At 38.0% G+C, this 16,361-nt stretch overlaps 1 protein-coding gene and 1 pseudogene across 1 annotated transcript; both read right to left on the minus strand.

Moving 5' to 3' along the window:
* Positions 1-1,271: 1,271 nt before the first annotated feature.
* On the minus strand, positions 1,272-2,928 carry LOC121780908 (pelargonidin 3-O-(6-caffeoylglucoside) 5-O-(6-O-malonylglucoside) 4'''-malonyltransferase-like). The gene is made up of 2 exons (XM_042178564.1): positions 2,813-2,928; positions 1,272-2,742 (listed from the first exon to the last, which is right to left on the minus strand). Exon 2 carries the CDS (start codon positions 2,722-2,724, stop codon positions 1,438-1,440), a length of 1,287 nt encoding a protein of 428 aa, XP_042034498.1. The 5' UTR covers positions 2,725-2,742; positions 2,813-2,928; the 3' UTR covers positions 1,272-1,437.
* Positions 2,929-8,450: 5,522 nt separating this feature from the next.
* LOC121782696 lies at positions 8,451-10,368 on the minus strand (annotated as a pseudogene).
* Between the last annotated feature and the right edge of the window lie 5,993 nt (positions 10,369-16,361).

Here is a 16,361-nt window from a genome sequence, read left to right on the forward strand (position 1 = left end):
GGGTTAAATTAGGACTAATTGACGGTTGACCGTCAAAAATGATGGAAACCGTTAAAAAAGACCTATTCGACAGCGCCTTCGTATGTTTTGGATTCGATTTTTAAAAAATGAGTGTTTTGGACCAAAATCGTAAATTGATCATATAGTTAAGACCAAAATAGTACTTAACTCTAAAAAAAATAGATATTACCATTTTTGTGTAAAACACAATATGAGGTTCCATTTTTTAAGTTCACTCTTTAGACAAAATGAATAAAACTATTGCAATTAATGGTTAATAAAGTTTCCGGATTATGTTTTCTTTTAATGTCAACAGTTAATATAAAGAGTAATGCTATGCAGCCATAATATGGCCAGCCACACAATCGTATTTTTGTAAATAATTATAAAAGTCAATGCAATAAATTAATAGTAATAGTTAGTGCTAAGATAATTTTACTTAATTACCCTTTTCTCAATTTTTTACTTCAAATTTAAATTTACAACATTCTCTCTCCATAATAATTTATGCACAATTTACGAGCCCTATCAATAATTTATGTATTAAACACTAAGGTGTATTATAATCTAATAATAATATATTATATTGTACTATGATATAAGATTATTAGATTGTGAAATATTATGACAACATAGTATTGAAACTTAATATTAAGTTATAACTAAATTATGAATTTATGATAGCTTTTTTCGTCATACTTAATTTATAAAAATAAAAATATTTCTTAATATTACAGTATATGCTGAGTAATATTAATTTAAATAAAAAGCAAAAGGATATAAAGTACTCTAATGAAACGTAAATATCTTCTAAAAATAATAAAAACATTGTTGGATGGATGAATATAAAGTACTTACTTTATAAACTAAGGTGCATGAAAAAAGTTAATGAAATGTAAATTATGCTTTTATATTTTTAATGCAATCACATTTTGTACCTAAATTCAAACTACTGATTTATATTCTTTAATTCATCACTATAAACAAATTTCTCCAATTTTATATTTCTATTGTTGACTCGGCTCGTGTTTTAAGAAATGTAAAGAACAGTAGATGGAAAAAGTTAACGTTAATCATACTTTTATATTTTTACTATACACTTGTAATTCCTATAGTCAGTGTAATGTCCGGTCCACTAATTACCAAAAGTAATAAAAAGTAAATATGACAGGGATTGTTGTTCACAGTTCAAACTTGCCTCTCCCAGTGCAACCGTACCGTACGTACCATATCGGCGCATAGTTGTTGAGAAAGTAAATGCAACCATGAAATGATAAAGGTGAAATAATACTACAATATTTTACTCTTAGGCATTATACAAGCACATCAACGTTGGAACTTCCATGAAAGAAGAACCGATTATTCAATAAAACAAGGGAAACGAAAATACACATTACTATTACACATTACACAACACAAAGTTTTGTCCAAACCAAACTAAGCCGAAATGAAATTTCTAATTTGGGCTTCGAAATAAGGCATGTGAGTATCTTCAAGCTGCACCCATGCCTCAATCCCATCTCCCTCTTTGGTGTCCATCAACAAAACATGGTTCTTCACCACCACATTAGCCACACTCGCCCACTCCGGCTTCCCCCACCCGAAATCGGCCTCGTAGAATCCAAACTTGCTCCAATCCGTCACCCACACAACACTCACATCCTCCCTCAGAGACACCTCCGACGCCTCATGGGATGCCTCAATCCACCCCCTGTGCCCTTCCTCACTTATCACTCCCGCGCACCCACGCACTGCCTTCCTCGCGTCGCTCCCCAGCACGCGAACGTAATCTTCGAGCCCCATCCTCTTCGTCTCCTCTGCAGATAGCTCTGTGATCGCCAGAGCTACCAAATTCCCACAGGAATGTCTGGAGAGAGGCGGCACGGTCCTCTCCCGGATGTTGACGGCCTGCGCCACGAATAAATCCGTGCTCGGGCCCACCTGGGCCCGAGCACGGTCAATGGCCTTGACTATGAGCCCTGAGACTACCCCGACCCTTGAAGGGGGGCATGACTGCTCGGTGGGCTTGAAAACCCTCTCTTTAAGGCCAGAGATTGTGTTTTTGTTAAACAAGAACCTCTTGCAAATGATGCTATAGAGACCATTTTCCCTGCCCCGAGTTGTCCCAAACTCTGGCGCAGGGAAATTCTTTCCAGGGAAGAAAGCTGGCCCGTCAAAGACTGGACAGATTTCTTCCCTGTTTCCTCCCCTAGCTGCGTTCGTCCATGCAGAGACGAACGTTCCCAGGGTGCATGCATCAACGACCCTATGAGAAATGCATACGCTGATAGCCAAACCGCCACATTTGAACTTGTTGAGCTGGACGAGCAAGATCGGGTCCGTCTCGTCGTCTGCTGCCCCGATCTCGCAGGGTAGAATATCGTTGAGCTCCTCGACGACGTCGAGCTTCATAGTCTCAAGCATTTGGTGATCAACGTCCGCCTCGATGAGGAGGGCGCCTTGGTCGCTGCAATCAACGACGCGATCTTGCTTCATGTACCGCCCTGCGAATGGGTAGAAAGCGGGGAGGATGTCGGAGAGGGATTGCTGGAGACCCTCGAGGTTCGCGGCGGCGGCGGCGGAAGGGGAATGGTAGTAGAAAATGCCGACAACGTTCATGGTGGGATTGAGTTCGTCCATGAATGAGATGTGGTAGGTTTTGAGGGTTTGTGGAGTTGGGGTGCGTGGCTTGACAAGCCTTTTGCTCACGACCTTCACACGCATGGCTACAGAAATTGAATCCTGTGGAATCACAAAATGTGTGTATGATTAAGATTGTATATATAGTGAATGGTGTTTGATTAGGGATTACCTCTTTAGATTGCTAATGGAATCGTGGAGGAATTAAGGTAGCATGCGTCAACTTAAATAGGGATATATATAGAGAGGTTTTGATCTATGCAAAATCAGATCTTAATATAAAAACGCAGAACAAAATCATACTTAAAACAATTTTAGATCATTGTTAGTGTATTTATAGGCCATTTTAATAAATGATGACCTAAATAGGGATATGACTAGTGAATTTTTTTTATTTTAATGATAAGAGAATAAAAGTTCAATCCCACCAACTTTTATTAAAAGCTAGTGCCATTCATATTTCTTGTTATTGTAACGTAGGTTATACTATGAGACATATTGTTAACAAATGGGTGATGCTAAACAGTCATTACATAGCCAGCTATAAAACTAATAAAATATTCCCTCTATCCATAATTAAATGTTTCATATTTGATCGACACGAGTTTTAAGAAATTGTTTGATTTATAAAATAGAAAAGTTAGTGGTATATGAGGTCTATTTTCATATATTGGTTTTATAATAAAATGTGAGTGGAATGAGTTAGTGGAATATAGGGTTCACTTATCAAATATAATAAAAATAAAATGGAACATTTATTGACCGGCAGACAAAAAAGGAAAATGGAATATAATTAACTATTATTGATGTTTAGATTCACTTATTTAAACCAATAGAATAATAAAATAACTTTCCCTGATATTTAAATAACTTGTCAATAAAACACATGTAAACAATAGGGTGATGATCCAAACAAGAATGTATCTAAATTAAAAATACAATCCAAATCGTAGTTTTTGCTCAACTTATTACTACTGTCTATTCTTGATTGTTGCTCAACGTATACACTAATTCGTGATATTAATGTGTTTTACGTAATGGAATTCAAAGATAAGTATCAACTCACAAGTCCATTCACACACATATAAGTTTATATCGGTAATTCTAATTTTTTTTATACATGTAAATGAACTAAATTAACTCTTTATGGCGGGCCACATTATGACCATTTAGCATCACTCTAAATTTTATGGAATAAACAAAAATGGAAAAATGGAATAAACTTTATAGGAACGAGGAAGTTGATTATAAAATTAGATTTCTCTAATATCGAGTAAGGACCACACGTGATTATCAAAGTAGAAAAAACACAATAAAATGGGATTTTGTTTGATTCTATGTCCATGCAACTGGCAATGATATGACAATGATAAGAGACCTAACAAATATTTATAATAAAAAATTTCATAATGAAATTGAGTGGGTAACCAAACATTACTTCAATCAATAAATCTACTTTATTAATCAAATGACGTTAAAATTTGTGTTAGCACGATTATCAATGTGTAAAGAACTCATTTACAAGGAAATTCAGTTGAATTTCTGTCCACGCAGAAATGGCCCAAACATTATTGCACCTGCATTATTTGCCTTGGTATTTGGATGAACTGAATACTGTGTATGGAATCAAGTCTAAAAATAAGGAAAATCAACAAATGAATTATTAATAAATTAAATAAGTGACATGACAAATGTTTATAATAAGAAATCTCATAGCCAAAGTTTGGTGTGTATATATATATCGATATGCGATCGAATAATCCTTGTTGACTTTAGATTATATTTCTTCTACCGTAAATCAACAGAGTTTGGTGGTTGAATATATATTTCTTACCTTTAATAAAAATGACATTTAAAACAAAATATTGATCATACACTACTAAGTTAAAAATTGGATCCACTAGCTTCGAGAAATTTATAGGATTTCAGGCATTGTTATATCCAAAAGACCCAAACGTCAATTTATAGGAGTATAAAATAATGAATTAATCTATGAAGTCATACTTTAGTCATTAATAAAATATTACAATGTATTTTAGCACACTGAAGTCATGATTCTTGAAGGTATCAACTTTTTTAATTCAAATAATTATTATATATTTAATACACTGAAATCATGATTCTTAGTAGTATCAATTTTTTCAATTATTATATACTTTAATACACTGAAATCATGATTCTTAGTAGTATCAGTTTTTGGATTATTATGCCATTGAATAACATTGAAGAGACCACACCTTGAGAATATATAGTTTTAATGGAATTGGACTTTTTATATATAAATAAATAAAATTTAAAGATCATATTAGTGGATATAATTGTACTTTTCTTGTAAATAAACAAAGTTTGGTGGCTGAATTTGTAACAAATTCTCTACTTGGAGTCTATTTTGCGATAAATGTTTAATAAAACTTCATCAATCATGTATAATATATTGCTGATTGCTTCACAACTAATTTATGTACCCCCTCCGTCCCACGTTATTTGAGGTGTTTTTTTTCGGTACAAGATTTAGAAAGTTGTATTTAGAGAATTAAATAATGTAGAGGAGCGAATAAAGTAAGAGAAAGAAGAGAGAGTAAAGTAAAAGAATGAATAAAATAGGTGAGATTAGATGTTTTGTTTTTAGGCAAAAAAAGAAATAACTCAAATTAACTTGGCAGAATCTAAGATGGAATACGACTCAAATAACTTGGGACATATGAAGTATCATATATTGATGCATAGAATCGATCGAGAGAGACAATACTCATGATATTGGAATTGATAACGATGTAATGAATTAACCATTACAATGTCGGGGATTGATTTTCATTTAAGATGATGGAATTGATAACTTCATATTAAATGATGGTCTTCATTGAAGAGATTAACGAGTGTCTTTAATGTTTATTTTTGGATAGACTCTAAGTGGGATAAATTTTATAGAATAAACAAAAATGGAAAAATGGAATAAACTTTATAGGATCGAGGAAGTTGATTATAAAATTAGATTTCTCTAATATCGAGTAAGGACCACACGTGATTATCAAAGTAGAAAAAACACAATAAAATGGGATTTTGTTTGATTCTGTCCATGCAACTGGCAATGATATGACAATGATAAGAGACCTAACAAATATTTATAATAAAAAATTTCATAATGAAATTGAGTGGGTAACCAAACATTACTTCAATCAATAAATCTACTTTAATAATCAAATGAGGTTGAAATTTGTATTGGCACGATTATCAATGTGTAAAGAACTCATTTACAAGGAAATTCACTTGAATTTCTGTCCACGCAGAAATGGCCCAAACATTATTGCACCTGCATTATTTGCCTTCGTATTTGGATGAACTGAATACTGTGTGTGGAATCCAGTCTAAAAATAAGGAAAATCAACAAATGAATTATTAATAAATTAAATAAGTGACATGACAAGTGTTTATAATAAGAAATTTCATAGCCAAAGTTTGGTGTATATATATATCGATCTGTGATCGAATGATCCTTGTTGACTTTAGATTATATTTCTTCTACCGTAAATCAACAGAGTTTGATGGTTGAATATATTTCTTACCTTTAGTAAAAATGACATTTAAAACAAAATATTGATAGTACACTAGTAAGTTTATAATTGGATCCACTAGTTTATGTACTCCCTTTGTCCCACGTTATTTGAAGCGTTTCTTTTCGGTATTGCAATGATATTGGAATTGATAACGTTGTAATGAATTAACCATTACAATGCCGGGGATTAATTTTCATTTAAGATGATATTGTAAAACTTGTCAATAATACTACTTTTAATCATAATATTTTGCATAGTTTAATTTTAATTTTATCTTTGTTTTTGTTTTCGAGGGTTGTCACTTTAAAGTATATAAAGAGAGGTGACACTAACAATATTAGTGAATCGTGATACGTGATGAGCACAAGAAAGAAACCCACTGGAAACCTACTTAGAGAATTCGTTGGTTAAACAAAGAGCTTAATGAAAAATTTGCCCCCATGAATTGATAAATTGGAAACCATAATGATGGCCATGAGAAATCAAGCCAAAATCACGGGGTAAGATCAATTTGATAGAAGATTACACCAATTCAAATACCATATCCTTGTGCAGTGAACTGGTCACAAAAGTTAACGTGTTTAATAGGAGAAAGAAAATAGGAGTATAGGTATTAAACTGAGAGGAGAAATGGATGTATTAATTCCAGAGAAAAAATAATTTAATGTATTAATTGGAGAAAAATTTTTCAAAAATAGAAATGTGTCACTTTATATGGGACAAACTAAAAAGGAAAATATGTCCTTTTAACTTGGACGAAGGAAGTATTTAAGAGATGCGGAGAGATTTGAGATTAATTGCAAGGGTTTAGGATCTTAGAGCATCCACAACAGTGCTGTCCGTGAAGAGCATTCTCTTCACTATTTATGGGTCCGACCCCACATTTATTCGTATTTTATTATGTGCTCTAAGATGAAACCCAATAACCACAACCATACTCTTTTCTAAGAGCATGCTCTTCACTATTCATAATTATTCAATTTAAAACTATAATTACCATAAAAAAACTATAATTACCATAAATATTTTATTATTAATAAAATTTCATTAAGAAACCCAAAATAACTTTACAAATTCTTAAAAATAAAAAATTACATAATTTAAATCCTAAAAATTTTAAATTACAAACCATATTTAGGGAGTGAGAAAAAATTTGTAAAAAACAGTCACGACCATATTATGGAAAGGGGGGGATGGGGTGAGTGGGCGTCACGCCCACCCCACGGCCCGCCAGGTGAGTTGGGCACGTAAATCCATTTCAATAAGATGCGCTCACCTGCAAGAGTGTAAGCACTAGCCTAATGGTGAGCACGCGGCATGCTGTGCTGACCACACGAGCCTAGGATCATACATTTTACTAACTCACCTCACTCATACTCCCATCGTCCACAAAAAAATAGTCTTATTTGTGGACGACACGAGTTTGATGAGAAATTGGTAAAGTGGAGAGAGAAGATGAGAAAAGGTGGGTAAAGTAAGGGATAAAAAGTGGATAAAGTATGAAAGAGATGAGAAAATGTAGATAAAATATGATAGATAAACTTTCTATTTTTAGAAATTGGACTATATTTTGTAGACATTACAAATTGGTAAAATGTGACTATTTTTTGTTGACAATACTTGATATATAAGACATATATTCTATTAGCAATTTCCACTTATTTTCTGAAGCTACAATTCTTAAACTCGAGCCGAATCAAACAATATCAATTAATGAGGGACAAATGGAGTATAAATTACTCCATCCGTCCCTGAAAGTTTGTCCTATTTTTCTATTTCCGTTCATCCCACAAAATTTGTCCCATTTCACTTTTTAACATTTTTGGTAGTCGACCACATATTCCACTAACTCATTCCTACTCACATTTTATTATAAAACTAATATATATCTTAAAACCCATGTCGGGTAAAAGTGAGACAATATTTGGGGGACCGAGGGAGTAATTGATTTACATATTATATTCTATAGTTACATTACAACATCCATTTGCCACATTGATTCTAGTTAAATAAATTTAAAAATAAATTATAAAATTTAGTAATTAATAAATTTAATGTCAGTACTAAATCAATAAAATTATAGAAAAAGCTTTAGAAATTGCAAGAAACACCTGAACTGAGCCAAATTATTCATGTCAGCAGAAACATGAACATTGGATAGTTGACACTTGCATTTGATGTTTTTAAACATTGAATGTAACTTTTATTTTCTCATATCAACAATCCAACGTAAAGAAAAAGTGTAATCTTAAATGCCTATTTTGAAGTGCTCCAGCTCTTGACAATTTGAGCAAGTGCCTTTGTAGAAGATCCATCTTTACCAATAGCATTTTCAGCAGCAATTTTTAATTGGGAAACCTTATTTCTAATATTAATTCCTTCCTCACCTCCCATGAGCTCTTTCACCGCACACGATATCTCCTCTCTCTCCACTATCCCCTTCTCGTTCCCCCGAACCCTAATCGCCCCCTTCAGTCCATCGGCCACCACCGTCGCGTTGAGCTTCTGCTCGAAACAGATCGGCCACGCGACGAGTGGCACGCCATGGACCGTGCTCTCCAGTATCGAATTCCACCCACAGTACGTCAGAAATCCACCTGTTGAGCCGTGTCTCAGTACCTGGATTTGAGACACCCAGGAGCCGACAGCCAGCCCACGCCCCTGGGTCCTCTCTAGGAACCCTTCTGGCAGAAACGCCAGGGGGTCCCTGGGGTCGTGGCCGCCAACTTTTAAATATGCAGCGGCCGCGTTCTCCTGGGGGCTCCTCACCACCCAGAGAAACCTTTGTTCGCTAATTTCCAGCCCTACCGCTAACTCAGTGATCTGCTCGGCCGACAGCGTCCCTCCACTTCCGAACGAGATGAATAAAACCGAGTTTGGCGGCTGATCATCTAGCCATTTTAAATAGGCCGATGATCGATCCAATCCCTCATCTTCAATCGATCGGATCAGCGGCCCAACCGGGTAAACTGGGAGACGCCAGGGCGGCGTCCCTCTAGATACCGAAACGCATCCGGTTCGAGGTCATAAAATGTGTTGACAATAATTGCTTCAGCCGAGAGATACATCTCTCTGAGGTCTATGGCACATTTATGTCAAAGATCCCGACAGCTGCACCGGCTCTGCCTGTTTATCGTTGCGAAACGTGCAGGACGCGTTGAGCTCGGGCAGGGTCAAGGAGAGCAAGGCGTCGAAGGCAGCCACGACGTAGAAGACGTAGGCAGGGATGCCGAACTCCCTGGCTACGTCGATTGCGTCGGGGGCGAAGAGATCGACCACGAGGGCCCGGGCCGGGGCTCCCGACTCTCTGAGGCGGGAGAGGGTGTCGCGGAGAGGCGGGAGGGACCGGACGAGGCGGGCTTGGAGGAGGATCTCGGGGTTGGCGGCGTCCGGGAGGTCGGCCGGGGAGACGGGGGGAGGAAGACGGGGGTGATTGCAGCCGGGATTCGTTGGAGGAGTGAGGATTGGAGGGTTATCGGAGAGTTGTGGCCGTAGTCGGGGATGATGAGGGTGATGGTGCAGTTGTGGTTAAGTACGAGTTTCTTTGCGAGTTCGATGAAGGGAATCAGGTGGCCTAGGAAGCCCGGAGGAGGTAGTAAGGCTATGTTGTGACGAGCTTCTGTTGAATATTTGGTGGACTCTCATTTGGGCTGGTTTTAGTCTCTGGCCCATGCATTGCTGATTTGGGCCTGGCCCAAGACTCATGACTTCCACTCCAGATACAGCCACGTGTTCTCCCACTCGGATCATGGCTCTCAGCCGTCGGATTATAGGGTGTGCTTGTTATGTGTGTGAGTCTCCTGATTCTCTATCTCATTCAATACTCTACAATCTCTCTCTTCGGATATATCTCTCTCTCTCTCTCAGAGTTCTTCGACTCTTCTTCTTCTTCCCTTCTTCTCCGACGATTCTCTGGTGATTCTGTGTGATCTTGCACGGTTGAAAGTGCTTCAGATCTTGCTACAGTAATAGAGGAAGCAACTATTTCGGTTGCTGGAGTTGGGTGGGAACTAGGGTTTCTGTTTGGAGTGTTTCTGTGCGAGGTTGTTCTCGAACGGTGTAGATCTGAAGTGTAGGAGTCTGTTAGGCTTAGAATCTGGAGTGTGAGGTCAATCACCGGCAGATTCAGCTGTGCTCCTTTGGATCTGTGTTCTGGAGAATAGGCTTGTATCATCGGCGGGTGGCTGAGCCGTTGATTGTTGTTTTCTTTGTGATTTCGTTCGGTATTCTGCCTTTATTGTACCAGATCCGTTTGGATCTATTACCTTGTGATACTAACAAGGTTTTGTTGAGTGTGCAGGGCTATTGATGCTTGTCTTGAATTGATTAAGCACAAGGACTTAGTCTGTAATAGCTATTGTGTATCTTGACTGTAATAGCTAGATCTTTTGTACATATCAGTCGCTTGGTTGATGGTTTGACTGAGCCATCTTGTAACAAGACCAAAGAGGTCTCGGTAAATAGTGAATCCGGAATTCGTCTGATCCCTACAGTGGTATCAGAGCCACGGGGGGACGATTCCGGCACGCCGAGTCGCTTTAAGGAGGTGGGCAAGTGGAACCCTCCCTCGAGTAGGGGGTTTGCTCTGGTAAATTGGCTGTGACTCTCTCTGTTTTCTTGTTTTTCCTGTTTAAAGCCACCCTAGGTTTGGGCTTTTGCTGCTGGTAGTAAACCTTGGCAAGGTTTTAGGCTTATCTGTGTTGTTTTCTCTGTGTTTACCTGCTTCCGTGTTTGATTGTTGTTTTATCTGTCTCTCTGACTCCTTATTACCTGGCCACTAAGCACATATACTGCCTAAGTGACCCCCTGCGCCCTCCAAGAGTGAGTGCTTGCGATCTGGGATAGCCTTAGCCAGTGCTGCTCGTGACAGTCAGGGATTTGGGCTTGACCTGTGTGTATGGTGTGTTTCTTTTTTGTTCTTGAGAAAATTTTCTGTTCAGATAGCTGTTACTGCCCTCTGGGTACTTGACTTCGTGTTCTTTTGTGCTCCTTCTGTGAAAATCTGTGTTAGGCCCTAGCCTGCATGTCTCTTTTCCCTATTGTGTGCAGAGTTGTGTGTTCTTACCTTGCTCACTGTGTTTTGGCTGAATTGGTGTCCAAAATGTCTCAGCCCATTGGTTTGGTTCCATTTAATGGAAAAAATGACTTTATGATTTGGAAACAAAAATTGAAGTGTATTTTGATTCAGCAAAAGGTTTTCAAGTCTGTTGATGGTACTTTGTCTGATGATGTTTCTCCTGAAAAGCAAGATGAAATGAATGAGTTGGCTAGAGCCACTATTATTCTCAATTTATCTGACTCTGTGATTAGGAAAGTTGATCATGTTGAATCTGCCTCTGAAATGTGGAAACTCCTTGATACTCTGTTTACAGAAACTTCTATGTCCTCAAGAATGTATTTGCTTGAAAAGCTGTTTAAATTCAAACTTGATTTGTCTAAGGATATAGATGATAATGTGGATAGATTTCATAAACTTGTGCAAGATATTAAGAGATCAGGTGATAAAACAATTGATGAATATACAAGTATTGCCCTAATGAATGCCATACCTGATTCCTATAGTGATGTAAAGGCTGCCATTAAATATGGCAGAGACTCTGCTCCTCTTGATTTAATAATTAGCTCCCTTAAATCTAAGGAACTTGATCTGAGGGAAAGGGGTTCTGACAAATCTACTGCCAATAAAGTGTTTAATGTTAGGGGTAGGTCTAATTCAAGAGGGGGATATGAATCAAATGGTGGTTCTAATAACAGATCCAACTCAAGGAAGAAATTTAGGTCCAGATCCAGTAGTAGGGACCCTAAATCCTTCAGAAAATGTTACAATTGTGGAGAAACTGGACATTATAAAAAGGAATGTACCAAGCCTAAGAAGAATAAGCCTCATCACCATAATAATAACAGCTCTCAGATTGAAAATATTGCCAGTATGGTTAAGTATGAAACAACTGACAATGAATCTGTGTTTATGGTGCATGATTTGTTGAATATCAATGCTTCCCCTATGTGTCCTTATACTTCAAATGACTGGTTATGTGATTCTGGTTGTACTTTCCATGTAAGTCCCTTCAAGGAGGTGTTTTCTGACATGAAGCCTGTTTCTAGCACTTATGTGCCAATGGCTGATGACAAGAAATGTGAAATTCTTGGTATTGGCACAGTGTGTTTAAAATTTAGTAATGGCTATGTGCTTAATTTGAAGGGTGTTAGATATGTTCCAGATCTGTGTTATAACTTGATGTCATGTAATGCTCTTGAAGGTTCTGGTTTGAGTGGGAAGTGGGGGGATGGCTGTATGAAAATCTGTAAAGGTTCTATGTGCTTATTTAAAGCTCAAAAAAGGTGTGGTTTGTATGTCTGCAATGCTGTGCCTCTTACTTGTGAAAAAGCATCTGCTAATGTTGTAAAGTCTGACAAAATTTTGCTTTGGCATAATAGGCTAGGCCACATGAGTGAGAAGGGTATGAATATTCTGAAAAAACATGACATTCTATCTGATTCTGATGTCTGTGGTGAATTACCTTTCTGTGATACTTGTGTGCTTGGTAAACAACATAAAGTGACCTTTCCTACACCTGTTCCTACTAATGTGAGTAAGAATGTGCTTGAATATCTGCATATGGATGTTTGGGGACCTGCTCCTGTGTCATCTCACTCTGGTTCTGTCTATTTTCTCTCTGTTATTGATGATTTCTCAAGAAAAGTGTGGTGTTTTCTGATGAAACATAAATCTGATGTGTTTGGAAAATTTACTACTTGGAAAACATTGATTGAAAACCAAACTGGAAAGAAAATTAAAGGAATCAGAACTGACAATGGTCTTGAATTTTGTAATCAACAAATGGATGACTTATGTGCTGGGCATGGTATTAAAAGGCATAAAACTGTCCCATATTCTCCTCAACAAAATGGAGTTGCTGAGAGAATGAATAGGACTTTACTTGAAAAAGTTAGATGCATGCTTTCAAAATCTGGTTTATCAAAAAAGTTTTGGGGTGAAGCTTTATTGACTGCTACTTATCTGATAAATAGATCTCCCTCTGTTCCTTTATTGGGGCAGTGCCCTGAATGTGTTTTTACTGGAAAATCCTTGAATCTTTCTCACCTAAGGGTGTTTGGCTGCTCTGCTTTTGTGCATACTAAAACTGACAAGCTTGAACCTAGGTCTAGGAAGGGTGTTTTCTTGGGTTATCCTGAGGGTGTTAAAGGATATAGGATCTGGCTTAGAGATGAGCCTGGTTTTAAAGTCATAATCAGCAGGGATGTAATCTTTAATGAAAATGAATTCCCATGTCTGAGAATGACTGATAGCTCAGCTCTAGAGAAAGTGGACAGTGACCCTCCTAGTGAGGTGGAGTCCACAGATATACCCACTGTTGTGGAGCATCCAGTGGATGCTTCAAGTGAGGTGGAGCCACCCTTTTGGAACTCTATACCAGTTTCTACTCCTAGTGAAACACCCCTTGAGGGAAATTTACCTGATAATGATGTTAATAATGTGGCTTTACCTCATGATGATATGCATGCTAGTCCTAATAGGGGGAATGCTGTTGTGCCTGCTCAGAACTTGTTGAACAGTCCTTCTGGAATCCAAAATGCTATTGATGCCTCTACTTTGAACAATTATGTGCTAGCTAGGGATAGATCCAGAAGGGTGAATGTGAATAAACCTGTTAGGTATGTAGGATTGATTGCTCTAATAAACTTGGCTTTCAATGTACATGAATCTGATGGGGATGAGCCTCAAACGTATAAGCAGGCTACAAAGTCTAAGTTTTGGGATAAGTGGCATCATGCAATGATTGAGGAAATGAATTCTTTGAAAATAAATCTGACCTGGATCCTTGTGTCTCTGCCTCTTGGTGCCTCTGTTGTTGACTGTAGATGGTTGTATAAGCTAAAGAATGAGGTGGAGGGGCTGAGGTATAAGGCCAGATTGGTGGCTAAAGGATTTACTCAACAAGAGGGGGTAGATTATACTGAAATATTTGCTCCTGTTGTTAAGTTTACTACTGTGAGGTTAATGCTTTCATTGTGTGCTCATTTTGATTGGGAATTAAAGCAAATGGATGTTAAAACTGCCTTCTTGCATGGTGATCTTGATAAACCCATATACATGAGACAGCCTGAAGGTTTTGTAGATCCAAAGTTTCCTAATCATGTGTGTTTGCTGAAAAAGGCTCTATATTGTCTAAAACAGTCTCCTAGGCAGTGGAACATTAAGTTTAATACTTGTATGCACAATTTGGGCTTTGTGAGAAGTACTTTTGATGCTTGCTTGTATGTGAAGAACCTTGGTACTGTTCCTGTGTTTCTATTGTTGTATGTTGATGACATGCTGATCATGGGTCCTTGTTTGAAAACCATAAGTGCTGTGCAAGCTGCTTTGAGCAAGAATTTTGACATGAAAGACTTAGGGGATGCTCAGAAAATTCTGGGAATTAATATTTTCAGGGATAGAAAGAATTATACTCTTGTTTTGCATCAAGAACCCTATGTGTACAAAATTCTGAAAAAATTTAACATGTATGATGCTAAGCCTGCTTCAGTGCCCTTAGCTGCTCATTTTGTGTTGAGTAAAGACCTTTGCCCTCAAACTGATCTTGAAATCAATTCCATGAAGAAAGTTCCCTATGCTAATGCTATTGGATCTGTTATGTACTTAATGGTCAGTACTAGACCTGATATTGCTTATGCTGTTTCATGCTTGAGTAGATATATGTCTAATCCTGGTCCTGTGCATTGGGAAGCTTTGAAATGGTTGTTGAGATACTTGAAGCATACTGCAAAGTATGGTCTGTGCTATTCTAAATGTGAAGAAGGTGTTAAACTTGCTGGATATGTTGATTCTAATTATGCTAATGACAGGGATAAGAGGAAGTCCACCACTTCCTATGTTTTTACTGTGTGTAGGTCTTGTATTAGCTGGAAATCACAACTGCAGCATATAGTGGCTCTGTCTACTACTGAGTCTGAATACATAGCTATCACTGAAGCCATGAAAGAAGCTGTGTGGCTAAAGGGAGTACTTTCTGAACTGAATTTTGTGAAAACTCCTCCTGTTGTGTTTTCTGATTCTCAATCTGCTATACAACTGTGTAAAAATCCTGTTTTCCATGATAGAACTAAGCACATTGATGTAAGATTTCATTACATTAGGGATATTGTAGAAAAAGGTGAAGTTTTTCTTTCTAAAGTGCACACAGATAAGAACCCAGCTGACATGGGTACTAAAGGCTTACCTCTTGAAAAGTTAATTTTCTGTATTAAGTTTTTGCATTTTGATTTTGGTTAAATTGCATGTCCCGGGAAAAAAAAAAAGACCTCAGTTACCTAATCCACTGTGGTAAGGGTGATGGGTGACTTGAGGCAACAAGTCCTCTTAGACTAATGGGTCTTCAACCCTCTGGTGTCTAGAGGCAACTTGGTGGTTCCCAAAAATGCCAGTGAACTTTGTTCTTTGGGGCTGAGGGGGCTACCATGTAGGCTGTGATGAATTTACACCTTAGCCGTGTGGTGCAAGCTGGTTTCCCATAATGAAGTCCAAGGTGGAGCATGTTGAATATTTGGTGGACTCTCATTTGGGCTGGTTTTAGTCTCTGGCCCATGCATTGCTGATTTGGGCCTGGCCCAAGACTCATGACTTCCACTCCAGATACAGCCACGTGTTCTCCCACTCGGATCATGGCTCTCAGCCGTCGGATTATAGGGTGTGCTTGTTATGTGTGTGAGTCTCCTGATTCTCTATCTCATTCAATACTCTACACTCTCTCTCTTCGGATATATCTCTCTCTCTCTCTCAGAGTTCTTCGACTCTTCTTCTTCTTCCCTTCTTCTCCGACGATTCTCTGGTGATTCTGTGTGATCTTGCACGGTTGAAAGTGCTTCAGATCTTGCTACAGTAATAGAGGAAGCAACTATTTCGGTTGCTGGAGTTGGGTGGGAACTAGGGTTTCTGTTTGGAGTGTTTCTGTGCGAGGTTGTTCTCGAACGGTGTAGATCTGAAGTGTAGGAGTCTGTTAGGCTTAGAATCTGGAGTGTGAGGTCAATCACCGGCAGATTCAGCTGTGCTCCTTTGGATCTGTGTTCTGGAGAATAGGCTTGTATCATCGGCGGGTGGCTGAGCCGTTGATTGTTGTTTTCTTTGTGATTTCGTTCGGTATTCTG

Source organism: Salvia splendens, chromosome 20 (genome assembly GCF_004379255.2).
Source record: "Salvia splendens isolate huo1 chromosome 20, SspV2, whole genome shotgun sequence".
Lineage (NCBI taxonomy): Eukaryota > Viridiplantae > Streptophyta > Magnoliopsida > Lamiales > Lamiaceae > Salvia > Salvia splendens.

Coding starts and splice junctions, on each gene's coding strand:
- LOC121780908 (XM_042178564.1), bottom strand. CDS start 2,724: ATGCGTGTGAAGGTCGTGAGCAAAAGGCTTGTCAAGCCACGCACCCCA.